This window comes from Pseudophryne corroboree, chromosome 5 (assembly GCF_028390025.1).
Source record: "Pseudophryne corroboree isolate aPseCor3 chromosome 5, aPseCor3.hap2, whole genome shotgun sequence".
In the NCBI taxonomy this organism is placed as follows: domain Eukaryota; kingdom Metazoa; phylum Chordata; class Amphibia; order Anura; family Myobatrachidae; genus Pseudophryne; species Pseudophryne corroboree.
The window spans coordinates 668,203,629-668,225,926 of record NC_086448.1 but is presented as its reverse complement, the minus strand read 5'-3'; the positions used below and the strand labels follow the sequence as shown (position 1 = coordinate 668,225,926).

The 22,298-nt window shown below is 42.2% G+C and overlaps 1 protein-coding gene across 1 annotated transcript in view; it reads left to right on the top strand.

Annotated features, from left to right (window-relative positions):
- The window catches only part of OPRK1 (opioid receptor kappa 1), a 153,209-nt gene that overhangs the window by 51,450 nt on the left and 79,461 nt on the right, over positions 1–22,298 (top strand). The window contains exon 2 of the mRNA XM_063923719.1: positions 11,388–11,717. Coding sequence (XP_063779789.1) covers positions 11,419–11,717 — 299 coding nt within the window. The 5' untranslated portion in view covers positions 11,388–11,418. The remainder of the gene's footprint in view (positions 1–11,387; positions 11,718–22,298) is intronic.

Genomic DNA, 22,298 nt, shown 5'->3' with positions numbered 1-22,298 from the left:
TATCTTTCTATACAAATCCACAGTTTATAAGCAAAGATCGTGAAATTTTACATATGAGCACATTAAACCACGGAGGAGGCAACTAAAACAATTAGAAATCCCTATCACCCCCAGGAGGGGAGACGGCAGCACAGAGTATATCAGGAGACAGCATAACTCCGGAACTACTGGAGCAATGTACTCAAAAATTGGTACACATATGCCTTACAATCTGGAAACAAACACCGTGGGGGGGGGGGGGGGGGGGGGACCCCTAGCACCCCTAGGGGTGAGGCAGCAGCACTGAGTATTTCAGCAGACAGCTTAACTCTGGAATGCCTGCAGGAATTTACAACAAACTTGGTACACATATGACTTTCACTGTGGAAACAAACACTGCGGGGATCAGACACCCCTAGCACCCCTAGGGGTGGGACAGCAGCACAGAGTATGTCAGCAGACAGCATAACTGTGGAAGGCCTGGAGCAATTTACACCAAACTTGGTACACATCTGACTTACAATCTGGGAACAAACTCTGTGGGGGTTAGACACCCCTAGTACCCCTAGGGGTGGGACAGCAGCACAGAGTATCCCAGCAGACAGCATAGCTCCTGAATGCCTGGACCAATTTACAACAAACTTGGTACACATATGACTTACAAGCTGGGAAAAAACACTGTGGGGGTCAGACACCCCTAGCACCCCTAGGGGTGAGGCAGCAGCACAGAGTTTTTCAGCAGACAGCATAACTCTGGAATGCCCAGAGCAATTTACACCAAACTTACTACACATATGACTTACATTCTGGGGACAAACACTGTGGAGGTAACACACCACTAGCACCCCTAGTGGCCAGCAGCACAGACTATATCAGGACATGTATGATATGTTAGTGATCACAGGACTGAATGTGACAGGGCCAGTGACATGATGTGAGGAGGGGAATGGGGATAGCACAAACCCACACACTGAGAGTTATATAGTGAATGTAGCACAGTCCCCCAGCAGCACACATCTATATAAGAAACTGTAAATAAATCAATAATTTCACAGGGTCACTGACATGATGTGAGGAGGGGAATGGAGGCAGCAGGAAGACACAGACTGGGAGTTGTATAGTGGGAAGAGCAGGGTGCTTTGGGGGACCAAAAAGGGGTCCAGCCACTACACAAAGTGCGTCTGGGAAGCAAAATATGCCATTATACTAGATCTCCAACCAACGTAAAGTAACAAACAACTATCATTCTAATTTACCATCCTCATCCCGTATCAAAAAGCCCAGGTATTCAGCTATCTACAATGTTATTTATACTGTGTGTTTAATATTTCCATTTATTTTTGTAAACAGACATTCTTAAAATCCAGGTACTCCAGCTAGTACTTTATATAAATAAAAGCAAGATTGTTTTTGGAAAAAGAAAATCGTAAATCAATCAGTCTTTGCAATTAATGTTTTAGTTAAGCCTGCGGGTGAGCGCCTAGGGTCAGGGCCAGATTAAGGCTGGTAGGGGCCAAGGGGCTACAAAGTTGTGGGGGCACCCACTGTAAAATAGCTGTCAAACCACCCTGAGCACTCCCCCTCAACACACATTGAACTTTCCGCACTTCTACCTGGACAGCACAGTGCCAGTCCACTGTGTGCAGTGCCCCCGGACCTGACCTCTGCTGCAGGGAGCAGCGATGTGGGAGCGGGCATAGGAGAAGGGGAAAGGCTGCTGTGCGTACATACAGCAGCGGGTGGCAGTGGCGGGACCTGACACCGTCCTCCTCCTGCTTATTCTGCTTCCGAGCACTGCACCTGTGACCTGGCCCACACAGCTACATGTAAGCTGCTCCCTGAGCCGCTGGAGGACTACTCAGCTGCAAACAGCTGTGTGTGGGTGCCCTGGGACGGCCGCCCCTGTCGCCCCTCCTTTAATCCGGCCCTGCCTTGGGTACTCCCTAAGTGCACACTGGCCCTGCTTACAAGGAGATACAATGGTAAATGTAATAGGGTGAGAGAAACAATGTGGAGCAAGAGTTTGTGCGAGAATTCCCATATTTTTAAAGTGGCAATCATTTACAAGCTAAAAGCAGGTTGTTTCCTTAAGACACAACCCTATCTGCTCTAAAACTACTCTATCTCAAACTCTGCTGATGTATGGGCCCTATAAGGTATGTTTCTACCAGTGCCAAGGCTTTGATAAGCACAATAAGTGAGCCACTATTTGTTATGGTTGTGTCTCTGAAACCATGCTGTTGTTAATTTTGGTGTTGGCAAAACCAGGCTGGTGGGTTTTTTTTGCATTTCACAACAAATGACATTCATTTAAATAAACAAAGTTAAAACATACATAAAATCTTGTACACTTTAACTGTTGCAAATGCATTATTATTTATACTGTATAATGTACATGCATTTACTTTAAGGTGCAGGAAGAGATACATTTCTGTGATTTCTTGTTTTGGACAAAACTATTTCTTACTTTACTTTCCTGCATTGTTGACGGAAACACTAGTATATTATGCAGTAGTCACACAATAGACGGGATCAGTATGAAATACCTACAATCAAAATCCCGACGGTCAAAATCCCAACATCAATTGACCGACGGTCTAAATCCCGACAAGCTCAAAATACCGACAAGGTCAAAATACCGACATTTAAAATGTCAGCAGGTCAAAAAGTTGACAAAAGTTTTTCATTGTTTTTTTGGTGTGTACTGTATGTCAACATAGGTCGACATGGACACCGTATAAGTGCACTGCGTCCCATATGGGCACGGTGCCTCGCTGCGCTTGGCACACTATTATATTGCCCCTCCAGGTTCACTGGGATGGTAATGTATGAACAAGTCGGTTTCAATGAAAAAATCATGAAAAACTCATGTTGACTTTTTGACCTGTCGGTATTTTAAATGTCGGTATTTTGACCATGTCAGGATTTTGACGGTTGGTCAATGGTTGTCGGTATTTTGATTGTAGGTTAATTGACCGCATCCCCAATAGACATTTGTGATGGTGCTTCTGTCTACAGTAGGTATCATTTTTCCTCTTTTCTCTTCATCCAGTCTTATTATTATAAATACATAAATAATCAGAATTATATGAGCACAGTTATTTCAACTGAAAAAACATCATGATCATCATCATTATTAAGTAATGTAAAATCAAATGACGGCACCATCTTCACACATATCCCAATAATCAGCATATATGCAAAGTTATTTATAGTATATTAGGGTAAAGACATTGGGGTATATTTACTAACATTCGTAATTTTCGGAAAAAGGTCAAAGTTCAATCACGAATGACATCAAAAGTGTAAAACTGCAACTTTTTGAATTTATTACGCCTAATTTACTAAGCTGTCGTATTCGGATTTTTCATTTGTTCCGATGTCGATGTCATTCGGGTTTTTTTCCCGTTTTTTACGGCAGTGATTAGCAAAACACTGCCGACTTTATCACAATGAATCTCGGCCGGATCTGTGTGATCCGTGCTGGGGTTCATTTTTTTTTTTTTTTAAATAAACACTGTAAAACGGAGAAAAAAAATGCGTGGGGTCCCCCCTCCTAAGCATAACCAGCCTCGGGCTCTTTGAGCCGACCCTGGTTGCAGAAATATGGGGGGGAAAATGACAGGGGTTCCCCCATATTTAAGCAACCAGCATCGGGCTCTGCGCCTGGTCCTGGTTCCAAAAATACGGGGGACAAAAAGAGTAGGGGTCCCCCGTATTTCTAAAACCAGCACCGGGCTCCACTAGCTGGACAGATAATGCCACAGCCGGGGGTCACTTTTATATAGTGCCCTGCGGCCGTGGCATCAAAAATCCAACTAGTCACCCCTGGCCGGGGTACCCTGGGGGAGTGGGGACCCCTTCAATCAAGGGGTCCCCCCCACCCAGCCACCCAAGGGCCAGGGGTGAAGCCCGAGGCTGTCCCCCCCATCCAATTGGCTGCGGATGGGGGGCTGATAGCCTTTTGTGAAAATGAAAAGATATTGTTTTTAGTAGCAGTACTACAAGGCCCAGCAAGCCTCCCCCGCATGCTGGTACTTGGAGAACCACAAGTACCAGCATGCGGCGGAAAAACGGGCCCGCTGGTACCTGTAGTACTACTACTAAAAAATACCCAAAAAAAGACAATACACACACACCTTGAAAGTAAAGTTTTATTACATGCATCCACACAAACATACATACATACTTACCTTATGTTCACACGAGGGTCTGTCCTCTTCTCCAGTAGAATCCATGGGTACCTGTTGAATAAATTCTACTCACCAGATCCAGGGTCCCAGGCTCCTCGTAGCATCCATTTGTAATCCACGTACTTGAATAAAATAAAAAAACGGAGAGCCGAGCCACGCACTGAAAGGGGACCCATGTTTGCACATGGGCCCCCTTTCCCCGAATGCCAGAAACCCACTCTGACTGATGTCTAAGTGGGTTTCTTCAGCCAATCAGGGAGCGCCACGTTGTAGCACCCTCCTGATCGGCTGTGTGCTCCTGTACTGTCTGACAGGCGGCACACGGCAGTGTTACAATGTAGCGCCTATGCGCTCCATTGTAACCAATGGTGGGAACTTTCTGCTCAGCGGTGAGGTCACTTTCGGTCAACCGCAGGGCAGAAAGTTCCCACCATTGGTTACAATGGAGCGCATAGGCGCTACATTGTAACACTGCCGTGTGCCGCCTGTCAGACAGTACAGGAGCACACAGCCGATCAGGAGGGTGCCACAACGTGGCGCTCCCTGATTGGCTGAAGAAACCCACTTAGACATCAGTCAGAGTGGGTTTCTGGCATTCGGGGAAAGGGGGCCCATGTGCAAACATGGGTCCCCTTTCAGTGCGTGGCTCGGCTCTCCGTTTTTTTATTTTATTCAAGTACGTGGATTACAAATGGATGCTACGAGGAGCCTGGGACCCTGGATCTGGTGAGTAGAATTTATTCAACAGGTACCCATGGATTCTACTGGAGAAGAGGACAGACCCTCGTGTGAACATAAGGTAAGTATGTATGTATGTTTGTGTGGATGCATGTAATAAAACTTTACTTTCAAGGTGTGTGTGTATTGTCTTTTTTTTGGTATTTTTTTAGTAGTAGTACTACAGGTACCAGCGGGCCCGTTTTTCCGCCGCATGCTGGTACTTGTGGTTCTCCAAGTACCAGCATGCGGGGGAGGCTTGCTGGGCCTTGTAGTACTGCTACTAAAAACAATATCTTTTCATTTTCACAAAAGGCTATCAGCCCCCCATCCGCAGCCAATTGGATGGGGGGGACAGCCTCGGGCTTCACCCCTGGCCCTTGGGTGGCTGAGGGGGGGGACCCCTTGATTGAAGGGGTCCCCACTCCCCCAGGGTACCCCGGCCAGGGGTGACTAGTTGGATTTTTGATGCCACGGCCGCAGGGCACTATATAAAAGTGACCCCCGGCTGTGGCATTATCTGTCCAGCTAGTGGAGCCCGGTGCTGGTTTTAGAAATACGGGGGACCCCTACTCTTTTTGTCCCCCGTATTTTTGGAACCAGGACCAGGCGCAGAGCCCGATGCTGGTTGCTTAAATATGGGGGAACCCCTGTCAATTTTTCCCCCATATTTCTGCAACCAGGATCGGCTCAAAGAGCCCGAGGCTGGTTATGCTTAGGAGGGGGGACCCCACGCAATTTTTTTAAAGAAAATAACCACTTTCCCACCCCTTCCCACTGATATACATGCACGGATCTCATGGATCCCTGCATGCCTATACAATCACGGATTAAAAAAGCAGGTCTGTTTTTTTTTAGCACTTTTTTACGAGTTGTAATTTTTCACGGCAGTGTTTTTCTTTTTTTTGCTTTGCACTTCTTAGTAAATTACCGAGATTCATACTTAAACAGCCGCGTTTTGACCGATGGTGTATTCATTCGTATTTTTTTTGTTGGACTTCCAAAAAATTACGAATGCCCTCATCACTGCCGTGATTATTGCTTAGTAAATTACCGAGATGACACTTTGATGAAAAAACGGCATCTCGGTCAAAATCGGGACCTTAGTAAATATACCCCATTATGTCCAAATGCTAAATGAATGCAGAATAAAGTCCAGTGAAAAGAAGCACTCCTGCAATCAACAGGATTACTGTATATGACAACAGATGTCTCATCAACCTTATACATAGTATCAGGACATGGCAAACACACAACTAAGTAGACCATTAATCCTTTATAATGACTGCAATCAGAAGCCTCCATCACTGTGACATCTCAGGTGACTACTCTGAGGCTGATAGAGAGGGGAGGCATGTTAAATCCTCATCACCTCTTCAGGCCCCTGCCCTGCTCTTTTGTACATCTACAATATAGTCCTGTTTAGCTTTTTAATTTCACTTTAATAGACCTTAAACAGTGAAATAGGGCTCTACTGAGCATGCTCCACTCTATGCATAACTAGGCATTGACATTAAATAGTTCACCATCAATGATCTCCATTGACAGTTCCATTAGTACTTTTCACTGATGTCAGGAAACTATCTACAGAAAAACATTGATGGTTTAAATCTTTATCTCTGGCCCAGGCTTGGCCATGTTACCACGATGGGCCAATCAGTGAAAGATAGAAGGTCTAAGGGCCATTTGACCGGAGCTTGCGATAGGGAAAAAAAACCTATTGCTACACTATCATCGATGGTAGAGTAACATCAGGACCCAATCTTCAGGGTAAAATTTACTAAAATTCATGTCTGACCAAAGATTGGCCGAGATTAAACACAGGTGTGATCGTTGCGACACAGGTGCTTTTAAAAAAATTAAATACAGGAATTTACAATGCTTACTTGTTTTAGGCAATCGTGTTTTCTGATAGTGTATGCATTCGTGTTTGGCTGCGGATTTTGATATGTGTGCAGTGTGCTGGCAGCTAAATACTTCTGAACATAAAGCCTGCACAGATCAGTAATTCTCTGTGTAAATGTAAGTAAATGATTAAACAATATGGCGTGGGGTCCTCCCAGAAGCATAACCAGCCCTGGGCTCTTTAAGGCTGGTCCTGGATCCAAAAATACAGGGGAAAAACTTACGTAGGGTTCCCATGTATTTTAAGAACCAGCACCGGGCTCTTGGAGTATGAGGGGAAAGAAGACATAGATGTCATTTGTATTTTTAAAAGCAGTACCGGCCTTCACTAACAGGGGGTAATGCCACAGCCAGGGAACACACTTCACGGGATTCTGTGGCTGAAGCATTGACCCCTCTAACAAGTCAGCCCAGACCAGGGATTCTGGGAGGAGTGGTTACCACCAATAATGGATCCTCCCCTCCATGGCACACAAGGCCAGGGCTGAAGCCCGGGGCTATTCAGAACCCCTGGGCTGTGGGTGCTGAGTTGATAGTCCATTCAATTAAGTTGAGAAATAATATTATCTTTTAAAGAGGGACTGCAAGTCTCTGCAAGCCTCCCTAGTGAGAGTGTGTGTTTTTTAAGGTTGTACTTTCATGGTTTTGGTGTTCTGTCTTATTTTAATATTTGTCTTAGAAGGGGAGCTAGAGGTAATGGTGGGCGCCTTAATTCCCCATGCTGGTACTTGTGGTTCTCCAAGTACCGACATGCAGGGGAGGATTGCTGGGACCAGCAATCCTCCTGTAAAACAAAATATTACTCTTACTATCACTTTAATTGCTATCAACTTGGTACCCACCACCCAGGGGTGCCAAGGATAGCTCTGGGCTTCACCTTAGCCCTGGGGGATCCTTTGGAAGGTGAACCCTTTATTGGGGATGGGGGGGATATTCCCACTTTCCAAGGAATTTCAAGGCTGTAGTAAGTAGTTGGGGGGAAGAATGCTTTGGATAGGAGCCCCTGCAAGTGTGTCCCTTAACTGTGGCATTACCCCTTTCTACGCAGTGTGTCCCTGTATTTCTAGCACTAGAACCAGATCAAGTGCCCAGTGCTGCTTCAGTGAAATACAGGGGTCCATCACCCTATTTTTCCCCTGTATTCACTGAACCAGTACTGGCTCACACAGCCCGGTGTTGGTTATGATTTTTGGGGAGGACTCAATCCCTTTCTTTTCTCAAATTAGCCTTTTAATTCACTTAAAACGTGAATTCCTGCACAGATCTCACTGATCCATGCAGGCTTTGCATCAAACGTACTGCTTTTTTAAAGTGTATTGGTTTAGTGAATCGAGTTGCGATTTTGGGGAGTTGTTCGCTTGTTACCGATGTTCGCTATGCTGCGATTTGTTGCTAATTGCGCATGCGCAAGGCGCGCAGGGCGCATGCACTTAGTTATTTAACACAAAACCTAGCAGTTTTGCTGTGGATCCTGCGGTGCTTTTCAGTCGCACTGCTGATCGGTGAATAATTGACAGGAAAGGGGCGTTTCTGGGTGGTAACTGAGCGTTTTCCGGGAGTGTGCTAAAAAACGCAGGCGTGTCAGGGAAAAACGCGGGAGTGTCTGAAGAAACGGGGGAGTGGCTGGCCGAACGCAGGGCGTGTTTGTGACGTCAAACCAGGAACTAAACGGACTGAGCTGATCGCAATCTCTGAGTAGGTCTGGAGCTACTCAGAAACTGCAAAGAATTATTTAGTAGCAATTCTGCTAATCTTTTGTTCGCTATTCTGTTAAACTAAGATACACTCCCAGAGGGCGGAGGCCTAGTGTGTGCAATGCTGCTAGAAGCATCTAGTGAGCGAACAACTCGGAATGAGGGCCTTGGTGCAAGTTTGTACATAAGTGATCTCTATTGGTATCAATGTTATTTGCAGATGTTTTGTTCAATGGTGATTTTCCGCGATTTGGTCAGTGAAGTTGAGTTTTCAAACCAATGCCTTTGTTCTGGCTTTATTGATGAAAAACGCAAAAATGACTAAACACGTTTCTTAGTAAATTTCCCCCCTATGTTTTTTTAGATGCTAACATGCATATTTGCATATATAGTGATGACTGGCCTCTTGTGCAATAACATTGCTTTGTTTGGTGACTCTGTGAAACTTTTATACAGCTTTGGTGCCTGATTCTGAGTCATGCGCATTGCCAATTTTGGACACAGTGGAACAATGTTTTACTACTGTGCATGCATCATCCATGTGTCCTGATTATCTGCGCAAGATGGGCCTGATTCAGGTCCTAACACAACTGAAAGAAGGTTGCAAAGTACCGATGGCCTTAACTTTGCATATGCGCTGACCCATACTGTGCATGTGGTTAATAATTGGATGCGCTACAGCTGCAGACGTCAAAGGGAGTGGCGGCGGTGGCAACCGTTTCACAAAATGGAGGCATGGTGCTTCCGTTTTGAAGGAGTCCAGAGTCTCTGTCTTCTGATGGAGATTTCCTGGCCTCTTAGATGGAGCTGCAGTGGCTGGCTTGCGTGACCTTATGGGTCACTCAGCTGGCGATGATCCACTGCTGTGTCCCCGGATGCAGACTGGATCACAAATGCATGCAAGAGGTGTCTGCTTATACTAGACACCTCCTGTTGCGTCTGGTATAAGTAGACGCATCCTGCATGCATTTGCACCTAGTATAGTATGGCGCAAGTTTTGATGGTGTGACTGACAGTGGTGTCTAGGAGACACACCAAGCATTGTCTCAGTCCACTCAGATGCATGCTCTACACCAGGGAAGGGCATTGTAGCGGCAAGAGCATAAAGTCATAGATGCCAGAGTGCCTACACCCTACTCAGAATCAGCTCCTTGCACTGCTTGGCTGACTCCTTCTACTATAAGCTGTGATTTGTGTCACCTACAGTACTCTGCAAATAAGATATTTCCATCTATCACTATAAACACAAGTACTGTAGTTACATTACTAACACCTACTCCTCCCCTCATAGAAGATAGAACTACATTCTTAAGGAATTCACAGGCAGAAAACTGTTAATGAAATTTACATAGGCAACCCTGAGTGGTATTTCTGGGAAAAATACTACTACTACTACTACTACTACTACTACTACTACTACTACTACTACTACTACTACTACTAATAATAATAATAATAATAATAATAATAATAATAATAATAGAAAAAAGATAACAGCTTTATTAAAAATATTATTTATATATGCAATTATTCTTTGCATAATGTTTTGATTATCTATTGCACATGTTCTCAAACCCGGTCCTCAAGACCCCAAGCAGTTCATGTTTTCCATGTCTTCTAACAGAATTGCAAGTGAAATAATTAGCTCCACCTGTGCACCTACTAGGTGACCTGGAAAATGTGAAATGTATGGGTTCTTGAGGAGCTAGTTTGAGAACCACTGCTCTAGAGACACTCAACTTGCAGCCCCTCTGTCTCTCCATTATACTATTGAACAATGATAATTTTATTTAGATGCATAGTATTTCCTGGTGAGTGTGGTATATTGTGTTGAAATTCATCATGTCAACATGACAATACTGTCGACATGCTTGGTATGTAAACATTGATCACATTGCAATGATGACACGTTGTCATCATGTCAACACTGAAATGCAAACCTGATTAGAATGTTGACAATATGTTACTAGTGGTCATTTACCTGGTGTGGCAGGTGCAGGGGCTCCAGTGATGTCTTCTGGGTCTGGCGGTGACATTGTGATGACTTCCAACTCATCCTGCAATGGTACCAGCATTGAGAATCGCTATCCCTTAACCCTAACCCATAGTGCCAAAGCTTAACCATTTCCCTAGTGGCAAGCCCTAACCTCATCTTCAGCAACCTAACCCTCTCTCCTCCCACCTTCTGGTCTTTGCAGAATGTCAACATTATGCAGATGATGACATGTTCAATGTTGACATTTTAACAATGTTGACATAATAAACTGTTGATATTGTGGCATTGACATAGTAAATGTCAACATTATGAAAGCATCCCTTTCATGGCTACTTAGTAAACTGTTGATTACTACTGTAAATGTAGGCTTATTTAATACTATATATGTTTACATAATTTAAATATCACACAGGTTACACAATCTAAAGACTATATTTCACCAGATATTACTGCATATTTAAGGACATATTTTGCAACATACTGTAATACTTCATAAATATCCCAGCTCTATTGATACTGTACTACAAGCAGTAACACTTAAAGTATTAGATTACTCTTAGATTACAAAGCTAATAGCAATCTCATTAAGGTTAGAGGCCTGGGTTATGATGACATCCCACTCCCAAGACCATCTATTCTATACAATAATGTTTGTGAATTCTGGCACATATTTAATTATGCAATTAGCCAGAAAATAGTCAATTGTTATGTTAAGCTCAATGCTAGTTTAAAGTTGAATACATATTATTTACTTTGATGTTCATTTCATCTTAGTTTTAGTAATTGTTTATAGGAAAAGTAATGTAGATGTTCTCTAAATGTACTTTAAAAACTAGTTTTCTTTTATAATGGTTTTTTTTCCACCTTATTCTAACTCACTCTTTTTTACATCTATGTGTGCAGTGTTTTCCAGATCTTCAGTAGTTTAGAGCTGATGGAATCTCCAGTGCAGATTTTTCGGGAGGAGGAGTTTGGCCCCAAGAGACATCCAATGGTTTCTACGTGTTCCCCAAGTTGTGTACCTGTCTGCACCTCTAGTTGTTTTCCCAACTCAAGTTTGGTGATTGGCTGGGGTGACTATGAAAACGTCAGTGAATATCCGGAGTCACCTACACATGAAAGCAACCACACCACTATTTCTCCAACAATTTCGGTCATCATTACAGCCGTCTATTCCATGGTTTTTGTTGTTGGCTTAGTGGGCAATGCACTGGTAATGTTTGTGATAATAAGGTAAGTTATACTCTGCATTTTTTTACATAGTCAGTTCTTATATAGACATCCAGTTCTTTGTTATTTCTAATTTTTTTTGTTTGTTTTTTAAATATATTTTATTGAATTTTAAAAAGTATAGTGGACAGTTCAAATTATTGCAATAAATGAGCCACAAAGAGCATACAGAAAATATAGCAATAAGACAGAAGAGTAGAAAGTATTGTACAATCATATCTAGCAATAGCCAAGGAAAGAGAGTTTTCCCTTAATACAATTCTGTCAGAGCATAATGTGCCTGTTAGAACAAAGTAAAAGAAAGAGAAAACCATCCGATAGATGGCGAAATGTCGCAACCATTGTAGACACATATGAGAACATAACCAAACAAAACAAAACCATACAAAAAATCGGGGGGACATCGAACACATAAAGGGGAAGAGAGGATGGGAAAGAGGTGGAAAGGGAAAATAAATCATCCTAAGTCCGGTGTTCTATCCTGACAGGTTAGTGTTGTCAGACGAAATCTAAATAAATAATTTTTCAACCTAGGACAAATGTCCTGTATCATTAGAAAGTCTCCTAAGTAAGTTCCATGAAGTATTTTCAAATAATTGTAGAATATGGTTCTGCGAATGCTCGTCTAATATATTAATAAAATATTCCCATTTATGATAGAATTTTTCGACTCCATGTTCAATATCAGGCATAGTAGTGCGTCTGTCATAATATAATATTTGTAACAATTTGTGTTTGACTTCTGATATGGAGGGAGCAGAATGTTGGGTCCAATGGATAAGAATGATTTTTGTTGCAACCGTAACAATCGTGATTAGCAAATGGAGTTTTGATTTCTTATTTGGGCCTAAATCCCAGTTTTTGCAATTTCCACATAGACATGCTAAAGGGTCAGGGAGTACAGTGGTAGAGAACATGGAGTTGATCAATTGGATCAATTTATTCCAATTTTTTTTTTATTTTACCACAATCCCATACGCAGTGAATAAATGTGGCATGAGACATTGAGCATTTAATGCAGGCCCCGGTTTCAAGGGTTGTCATATATCTCCTTTGAGCAGGGGAGATATACGCTCTATGTATCATTCTAATATGGACTTCTTGTAAATAAAAAGATTGCCAAAATTTTAGAGAGGTGTCATATTGTGAGAGTAGGTCTGACAATAGGCTGACACCCGGGACGTCTATGGACCATTTCTGTAGAGAGGATTCCCAATGGGACGAGGCTGAAATGGAAGCTAGGGGTTCATACAATAAACTAATTTGTACGGTACAGAGGAGATAAGCTTAAGAAGAGAAGCAAATGTTGACATCACATTATCCGTGGTCGAAGGAGTGGGTAGGGATTGAATGTAATGGCGTGTTTGGAGATACATATAAAAATGATGGGATGGAATAGAATGTCTGGATTGGAGGTCGGTGAACGAGAATAAGTTGCCGCCAGGGTCAAATACTTTCGCTATCGAGGCCAGGCCCTTCTCCTTCCACTGAAGAAAAGAGACATTAGATAAAGAAGGGGGGAAAGCAGGGTTCCCCCACAGTGATGTGTACGGGGAATAGCTAGGATTAGCGTGAAATTTCCTATTTATTATAGTCCAGGACCGATATGTGTCCATAAATAAGGGATTATTTTTAATGGAAGTCGGAATATCAGACAATTTAGAGTGCAACAGGGCATTTGGAGAATATGGCGAGAATAACGCAGAATCTAAATGATTATCAGTGTAAGAACTAGTGTCGAGTAACCAATCACTGATATATCAAAAAAATATAGCATTAGAATATAAAGTTAGATCAGGGAAGCCGAGGCCTCCATGCTTACGGGGTAATCGTAATTTGGAATAGGCTATTCGAGGACGTTTCCCTTGCCACAGAAAGCGGGAAAAGAAAGAATTCAAAATTTGAACATCTTTCTTGAGAAGTCTAATCGGTAGCATCTGCATTACATAAAAGATTTTTGGAAATAAAACACTCTTAATGGCTGCTAATCTGCCTAGGAGGGAGATGGGTAGAGACATCCAATTATCTAGATGGTTTTTAATCTTGGCAATGATTGGGGTAAAGTTAAGTTTATAAAGGTCCGATAAATCCGCTGAAATATGTATACCCAGATATTTAACAGGGGATTGAGAAATATGAAAGGATTGAAGAATAGGAAGTGATTGAAAAAACGAGGGTGGGCCATGGATAGGGAGAATCACTGATTTGTCTAGGTTGACTTTATAGCCAGAAATGGATCCAAAAGAAGAAATGAGGTTTAGGACAGCTGGAAGAGAGGAAGTTGGATTGGAAAGAAAAAGAACCATGTCGTCTGCGTATAATGATACCTTTAGTTGTTTAGAACGGATAGCAATGCCTTCAACTGACGTTGAGTTACGTATCGCAATCGCCAGTGGTTCTATGGCAATAGCAAATAAAAGAGAAGATAGAGGGCAACCCTGTCTTGTTCTGCAGGAAATAGAAAAGGATGTTGAAAGAAAGCCATTGCAGGAAATTCGTGACTGGGGGGATTGGTATAGTGTTTGTAGAATGGATATGAAAATGGGGGGGAAACCAAATAAACGCAGAGTGGAGAAAAGATAGTTCCATTCTACTAAATCAAATGCCTTTTCGGCGTCAAAAGAAACAATCATCTTAGGGGGAGCAGAATTAAGAGAGATCGAGTGGTGAATCATTGCCAAGATTTTACGAACATTAACAACTGAATGTCTACCTGAAATAAAGCCAGTCTGGTCCGGATGTATAATCTGGGGTAGATACAGTTTCAGTCTGTCGGCTAGAATCTTAGTAAACAATTTGTAATCAAAATTTAGTAAGGAAATTGGTCTGTAAGATCCTGGTAGGGATAGATCCTTACCCGGTTTAGGAAGCAATTTAATGATTGCCGAGTTAAAGTAAAGAGGTACAGATTGAGTACTGATTATATTATTATAAAATGCCACCAAATTTTCCCCAAACCTAGGTAGTAAAATCTTATAGAATTCCGCTGTTAGGCCATCCGGACCAGGGGCTTTTAGGGGTTTGGAATATCGAATAGCTCTCGTGACTTCGTCAATGGAGATAGAGGCCTCCAATAAATGTGAGAATTCCTCAGGGAACTGTGGAAGGGAGGGAAACGTCCAAGAATGGGAGGAGTCATTAGTAAGTAAGGGGGGATTGTCGTGATGAGGATCACAATATATTCTTTCATAGAAAGATTTCATAACATCAGTGATCTGGTCACTCGAGTTTGTTAAAGAGCCATCCTCACGACGGAAGGGGTGCACTAGCATTTGTGGCTGCAAGCCTCTTAGGAGATTGGAAAGAAGATGTCCTGTCTTGTTTCCAAATTTGTGGAATTTGTAGTTAGTAGTGAAAAGTGATCGTTCGCTTTTAAGTTTAAAATATTCATCAAAGTGAACTTTCGCTATGGTATATGTTAATTTATTAGATGGAAAAGGGGCAGATTTATATGCTTGATAAGACTCAGTCAATTTGGTTTGTAAGTCTAAATAAGATGTGGCTAAACGTTTGTTCTCAGCTGCAACATATGAGATAATGACACCCCGAAGGAATGCCTTACCCGTTTGCCAGAATAAAGAAGGATTTGAGGACTCACAATCCAAATTAGCATGTTTAAAGTCCATCCATGCGGACTCGATTTTCTGACGAAATGTCATGGATTGAGACAGATAATTAGGAAATTTCCAGAGTCTAAAAGGGCCTTTATCTATTGTAGTCTGAAGGGTAATCCAGACCAGTGCATGGTCCGACAAACTTATAGGTTCGATGGAGGCTTCATGTATTTTGGGAAATAAGGAGGTAGCTAATAAAATATAGTCAATGCGAGAGAGAGTTTGATGTGCCGCCGACAGGCATGTATAGTCCTTTTCGGTCGGATGCATTGCACGCCAAACATCAACCAAGCAGAGTTGTTCAGAAAGGGCCGGGATCCCTAATTTTGGGAGGAAGGAGGGTGATTTTTGTGATGTGGATTTGTCTAGTATAGGAGAGGAGATAAGATTAAAATCTCCTAATAAAATGATGGGGCTAGAGCTATATGGTAACAATCTGGCAAGTAAGTTGGTAAAAAAGGATTTCTTATAAACATTCGGAGCATAGATCGTACATAAGACATACGGGGAATTATTGAGTAAAATTTCTGCAATCAAATAACGACCTTCAGGATCGATCACTGAAGTAGAGATAGAGATGGGTAAGGATTTTTTGACTAAAATGACTACTCCACGTGATTTGGAATTAAATGGAGCAGCTGCTAATAATTTCCAACCCAATATCTGCAACTTCAGTGATTCCGAGTGAGTTAAATGTGTTTCCTGAAGGCAAACAATGTCTAACTTCATCTTAGAGATATAAGTAAGTATCTTACGTCTTTTAGCTGGGGAATTGATTCCTCCCACATTCCACGTACCTATTCGTACTGACATTTACGTGATGGGGGGGTTAAACAAGGACCAGGAAGGAACATTCCGATTCAACCTGTCAATCAAAAAGAGAAAGGGAAAGGGGGAGGGGGAAGGAACAGGAGGACAAAGACAAACAGACAGACAGGGGAAAAATAACGGATAACTAATGCAAAACAGAACAAATATTGTCAACATCATTAGAAGAATGATAAGCAGTATATGAGTATACCAACATAATACAATGCGCTTGAAAAGCCTGGATAAGTATAGTATAGTAATGAAAAATTGTGCAGGCCTCAAAACATAATTAGGAAATAATACCAATAACTGATAAACCTAAACATCCGAAAATGTGTGAAGATATCAATATAAGACTAATCATGTTCGGCGAGTAAGAGCCAGGAGGAGGAACAGTAGTACAGTCTATTCTGAACACCGTGTGGATTAGTGAGTAGTAGGAGGAGGGTCAGTAATGTCAGCTTGAGAGGTAGAGCATCCAGCTTCAGCCAAGAAAGATTCCGCATCAGCAGGGGTATTGAAATCTTTGTAAGATGATCCATCGAATAGGCGAAGTCTGGCTGGATAAATTAGAGCGAATTTCCGTTGATCAGCTACTAAACAGGAGCATATGGGAGAGAAGGCTTTTCGTGCTCGGGATAATTCAACTGAAAAATCCTGGAATAGGTATAGCCTAGCTGATTCCCATAAAATAGGTTTCTTGTTGCGGGAGGCCGACCACAATGTCTGTTTATGTAAATAGTTGAGACAACGAAAAAGGACAACCCGAGGGCGGTTAGTAGCAGAAGGCAACTGGTGACCCACTCTGTGAACTCTTTCAATTACGAGGTCACGGCATTCAGATTCAACCCCCAAAAGGGTCGGTAGAGTAGAACGCACAAAGTGGGCTAAGGCTGGGCCTTTAACTGATTCTGGTAGACCCACGAGTCGAATGTTATTTCTTCTTGACCGATTCTCCAGGTCGTCTACCTTATTCCAGAGATGATAGATATCCTTCTCCAGCTTGGGAACTACATGAGTAAAATGAGAAATGTCTTGAAACGTCTGTGTTCTGTTTCTTCAACACGATGAGTGAGTCGGTTTAATTACGAGGTGATATCCGATACTGCTTGTGATAATAGAGGCCCCATGGTCGCCTTGATCGCCTCCACCACATCATTGTAAGTAACATAGGTTTCTGGAGGAGCAACCGACTTTTTGGCAGCCGGAGACAAAGCCATAGTGTCTGCGTCAGAAGTTATATGTGCGTCTGCTCTACGTTTCTCTTGGCGTTGTTGAAGAGGCTGCGTGGATGCAGAGGATGTGAGGTATTTTTCCATATAAGCAATAACAAGGACAAAAGAGGCTAGTGTCGGAGTTATAGTGACACCGTCTAATTGACCAAGCTGAGGCCTGCGAAGAAGGCTATCAGCGCATTACATAAGCACAGTTACATATCAAATCTTGTGAGTAAATTTTCCTGTGAATGCATCCCTGGAAGAGTAAGTAGATATCTCAAACAATATTGCAGCGAAGGACTGTAGTCTTGACAATGTCTATAATATTTGTCCTATTAAAAACACGTTAAAGGTTAAAGAACACAGTACGCAATTGGCGTAAAAAGTACCGCAAGGGTACTCCCTTAACTATACCTTAAGGAATGTACTTATACTGTAAACCTCTGTGTAGTGGGAGAGTGTAGATGCAACACAGTATAACCTTATTACCTTTAAAGCTGTTCGAGCGTCACTGACGCTCTGAGATTACTTAATACTATAAGAAATACACAGATACCGTGCTCAGGGTCCAACGCCTAAATATATATTATGAATGATATACTTGCAAAAGAATTTAACACAATACAAGTCATACACTACAATATAACATAGACTACCTAACCAGATAACTACACGGGAAATACAATACAATACAATTACGTTTAAGGGAAAATAAGAGGGGAAGAGGAGAAGAGAGAGAGAGAAAGAAATGGCTCACAATAACAAGAAGACAAATATGATTGCAGAGAAAGCTTACACATGTGAGGAACAATCGCTGCGCAGTCAGTCAATGCTGAGAGTCTTTGTTTAGAAAGTACTTGAGCTTACCCATGCTGCCTGTCCCTATATACACAACACCCAGCAACACAATTGTCCCTACAATGCCGCATGGGGCAGAAGCTAGACTCCATTTTGGGAAAACTCCACTTGATTCCAAAGACTACACCACATGGCTGAAAGGGGGAGGGGAAAATACCCGGCAGCAGCCATTTTAGATTTGCAGGTCCAAACACATGGCACTCTCTACTACACCACAATCACATAGCAGAAAACACAAGACTCCATTTTATTCCAAAATGTCCAAGCATCAAAACAATGCATATGTTCTGATTTTACAATTCCAAACAATCTAAATCACCTTTCACAATTTCAATCCAACTTCCTAGAACCATCTTATTAAATCTCCATAGGTAAACAAATACCACAAATGCTATGCTACAGGTTGTCTAATGTTCCACTTCATCACAGACTTCACAGAGTATTCAGCACAAACAAGTTACAATCACACAGCTGCGCAAGCCTCACCATCCCCAAGCCATTTGTTTCTCCAAACCAACCACTCTATGCTTACCCATCATTCCACAACTACCCCACCACAAAACACACATTTAAAACTACTCTATGCCAATCAGCCATGAGATATTGAGATTATGGTACTTAGCCTTTGATGCCTGGCGATGATCCAGCCATGCTTCTGAGACCTCTGTTCTGAGTGCAGCCACATCACATCTGCTCTCTGAGGCAACCAACAACACTGACCCCAACCCCCCCAGACAGGAACTATTCTCCTGTGTCTGTTCCTAGGGGAGGGGTCTCTCTCTCTCCTTTGTATATGCTAATCAGGTTCAGCCCTGAAAATCTTAGTAAAAGGTTGGCTTGATCATCCATTGTTCTCAACAAAGTGATCTCAGCTTTTATACATATAATCATATCTATCCGCTGCAATGTCCCACAACTTCACAACCAGCATCAAACTAACCCACACATCATTCTGCTTGCTTCAATACCAAACATGATGGGCACATCTGGTTCTGTTCAAATGATACGTATTCATGACATCAATTCATCAGCCAATTCTAAATCTCCATGATGTCTGGTGCTTGACATTATTATAACCATGTACTGTATGAAACAAGCGCCGAATCCATCTCCGTAGCATGTCCGAGCAAATGCGTGTGTTTCCATATATTGCTGTGCTCGCTGCGCATATTTGCAAGTATAGCGACTTAAATGTGTGTGTGGTTTGTATGTTCTCTCTATGTAATATTTTTGACTTTGACAGTCCACCCTTTGGCAGTCACCAATAACTGCCACTTCCTAAAACATTTCAAAAAGAGAAAAATATATGTCAGGGGTTAATACATTTACATGGTTGGGTAGGGGAGGAGAGGAGAAGGTAGAAAAAGGGTATGACCTAGTGAGATAGCAGAAGCATGTGTGTATGAATCCGTGCTTGGGGGTCATGTATCATCGTGCCGTACGTGTTTTAAATCAAGCTTCGAGGTATTGCGAAGTATACATTTGAATTCCTTCTTATCCCGTGGTACGGGTCTGTGGATGGGCTGTCAAACTTTACCGAGCTCTTTTCGGCTTTGGTTGTAACAAAATGGGGGAGCACATTTTAGTTGATGATACATGAATGGGGGTGATATGTGATTGCTGATATCTGTGCCTGTATTCCCTATCCACTATGTGTGTCATTACCTGAGGGTTGTAGAAATGAAGAAAAGACATAATTATGGTAAATGCGGTGGTATTCTATGTCAGGTAAATGAACATTCGTCGATTGAGGTCTTGTTTGGTGTCTGTTGAATGCAGTCTTCTTTGTGCTTTTGCCCATAAGGTGCGAGCAAAAGCTGTCAATGTCCATAGATTTACAAAAGTGTTGGGCTAGCGTAATTTTAAAATTTCTAGGGAAACTGGGGATCCATGGCATAGTTCATCAAAAATCTGTGTATCAGGTTGTCAAAACTTCTTCTTTAATCCATCTGTTGTCTGTATATCGGCTCATCAAACTCCTCGTCCAAGTGGGTCTTTTTACCTTGGAGAAAACGGAAAAACAGGTGAAAGAAACGGACCGTAGAAATCGCATTTTCATCACATCATTGTTTCTACCGTTGGGTCATAAATCAAGTCCATTGGAATTACAGTTTCCTCACTCCTTAGACTCATTACCTCAGGTAGTACTTTTCCAATATAACACAATCCTTCAGAGTTTGGGGCAAGCCACTTATACGCCTTCCTCCCGCATATGAAATATGCATCATCGGGGAGAACATATGGGACGGAGTAGGACATAACCATGTTACACATCTTCCATGTGAAATCTCCTAATCCTAATTCTCCCATCTGCTTAGTACACGTATCAGTTTGTACGATATGTGCACAGTATCCTAGTGATACCTCTCCAACTCTCGTAATCCTATTTCCTAAGGTATACCTATATCGGAAAGATTTTCCTCTACTGGCTATGTGGCGTATAAGCTCTGTATCTGTCGGCATTCTATCTGCTCTATATGAAAAGGTCATGGTTTGGTTACTCCATGACACTTCCCAATTTCCCGGCTTTCGGGGATTGGAGATGTTAAAACATAATAGGGACCTATCCACATGGTATTGGTGGAGCTTCAAACTAGGAGGGCTGGAGATATTAAACCTCCTGTCCACCGGCCTCCCACCCTTTAGCTCAAGTACCTCCCCTACCGTTAAAGGAAATGGTACTAGCCCTGATTTGCTATGACCTTGAGGTGCTTGAGAGCATACCCAACAATCTGTTTTATTTAACACATTACCCACTAAGGAGTGATAGTCACTCAATGGATGCCGGTCCGTATGGATATTAAAACTGGATTGGCATTTCTTAATGCACCCATCCTCAACTACGTTGTTACAGAGCCTACAGATACAGTTTTCTTCAGCTAATAATCCTTAAAAGAAAAATGTTTACAAATAACATGGCTGCTAGATCGTTTCCGGTACTCGCCTTTGCTTGGTGATTGGGTTGCTATTGGAAATTTACACCTCCATCTTTATCATCAGGACCTTTCTGGATCCTTTCACGACCTCACTGATACTCTCACCGAAACAGACTGCTCTGGTCAACATCATGGTCAACAGGAAAATCCATATCACAGTCTCTTGGGGCAAGTCCGTCTTACAGGAGGAGAAAAGAAGAAATTTGTAATGGGGTACAGAAAATCAGTTTGAGGGGGAGAGAAACTTGTTACGATGATTAGTTCTCTAGTCTTGTTGTTCTTCTTGGTCTGTCGTCATCTCAAAAGGTGCTGTCTCTCAGTCTTCTAAACGAACATTCCGGTGATGCAATATTCTTTCAAATCAGCGATCTCTCTGTAAGGAGCAAAAATCTTGCATTACCATTTGTCTAACTGATGTGTGACATACCATCTTTAAAACATGAAAACATGAGTGAGAAGAGAGAGAAAAAAAAAAACAAAAGAGAGAGAGAACACTTCATATGCATATATATATTACATAAATCTCCAATAACCAACAATACAATAGGAAAAGAGAAAAAAAACATTTTTCAAACATTTTTCAAACATTTTTTTTTAAACATTGTCAGATCGTCAGGCTGTCATATCTACATGTCCAATGGTTTCTTTGCGCCGTCCCTCCCCCCAGCACCATACTCCACTTTCTGTATCTGGCCAGGATACATTGATGCGGATAGGTCATGCTGGGGTTTGGTAGACTTCTGCAAAGACCAAGCGGATATGCAATGTTTGAGTTCTTACCAATAATCGTCAGAGATGGGGAGAGAGAGAAAGAAAAAAAACATTTTCACAAATACATTTACAACGTTTCACCTGGTCATTCCTGTGTCTTCAGTGAATGACCTCCCTATTTGTTAACCGTTACCTCAGGCTTACCATCAGTCCTAATGATCACCTTTCCTGACCACATATCATGGGTGTGGCCCAAAATTCTTCCTATATGGTCCCTGTTTATAATTGTGTGTGTTTTAATTTTGCTCATTTCTGGGTCTAGGGGGTCTGACTTTATGTGGGTTATTACAGCTGCTGGCATAATGCCCTTCTCCTTTACAAAGATAACAAATCCTTGGCTTTCTCCATGTGCTAGGGGCCTGGGGTTCCGGTCGACTT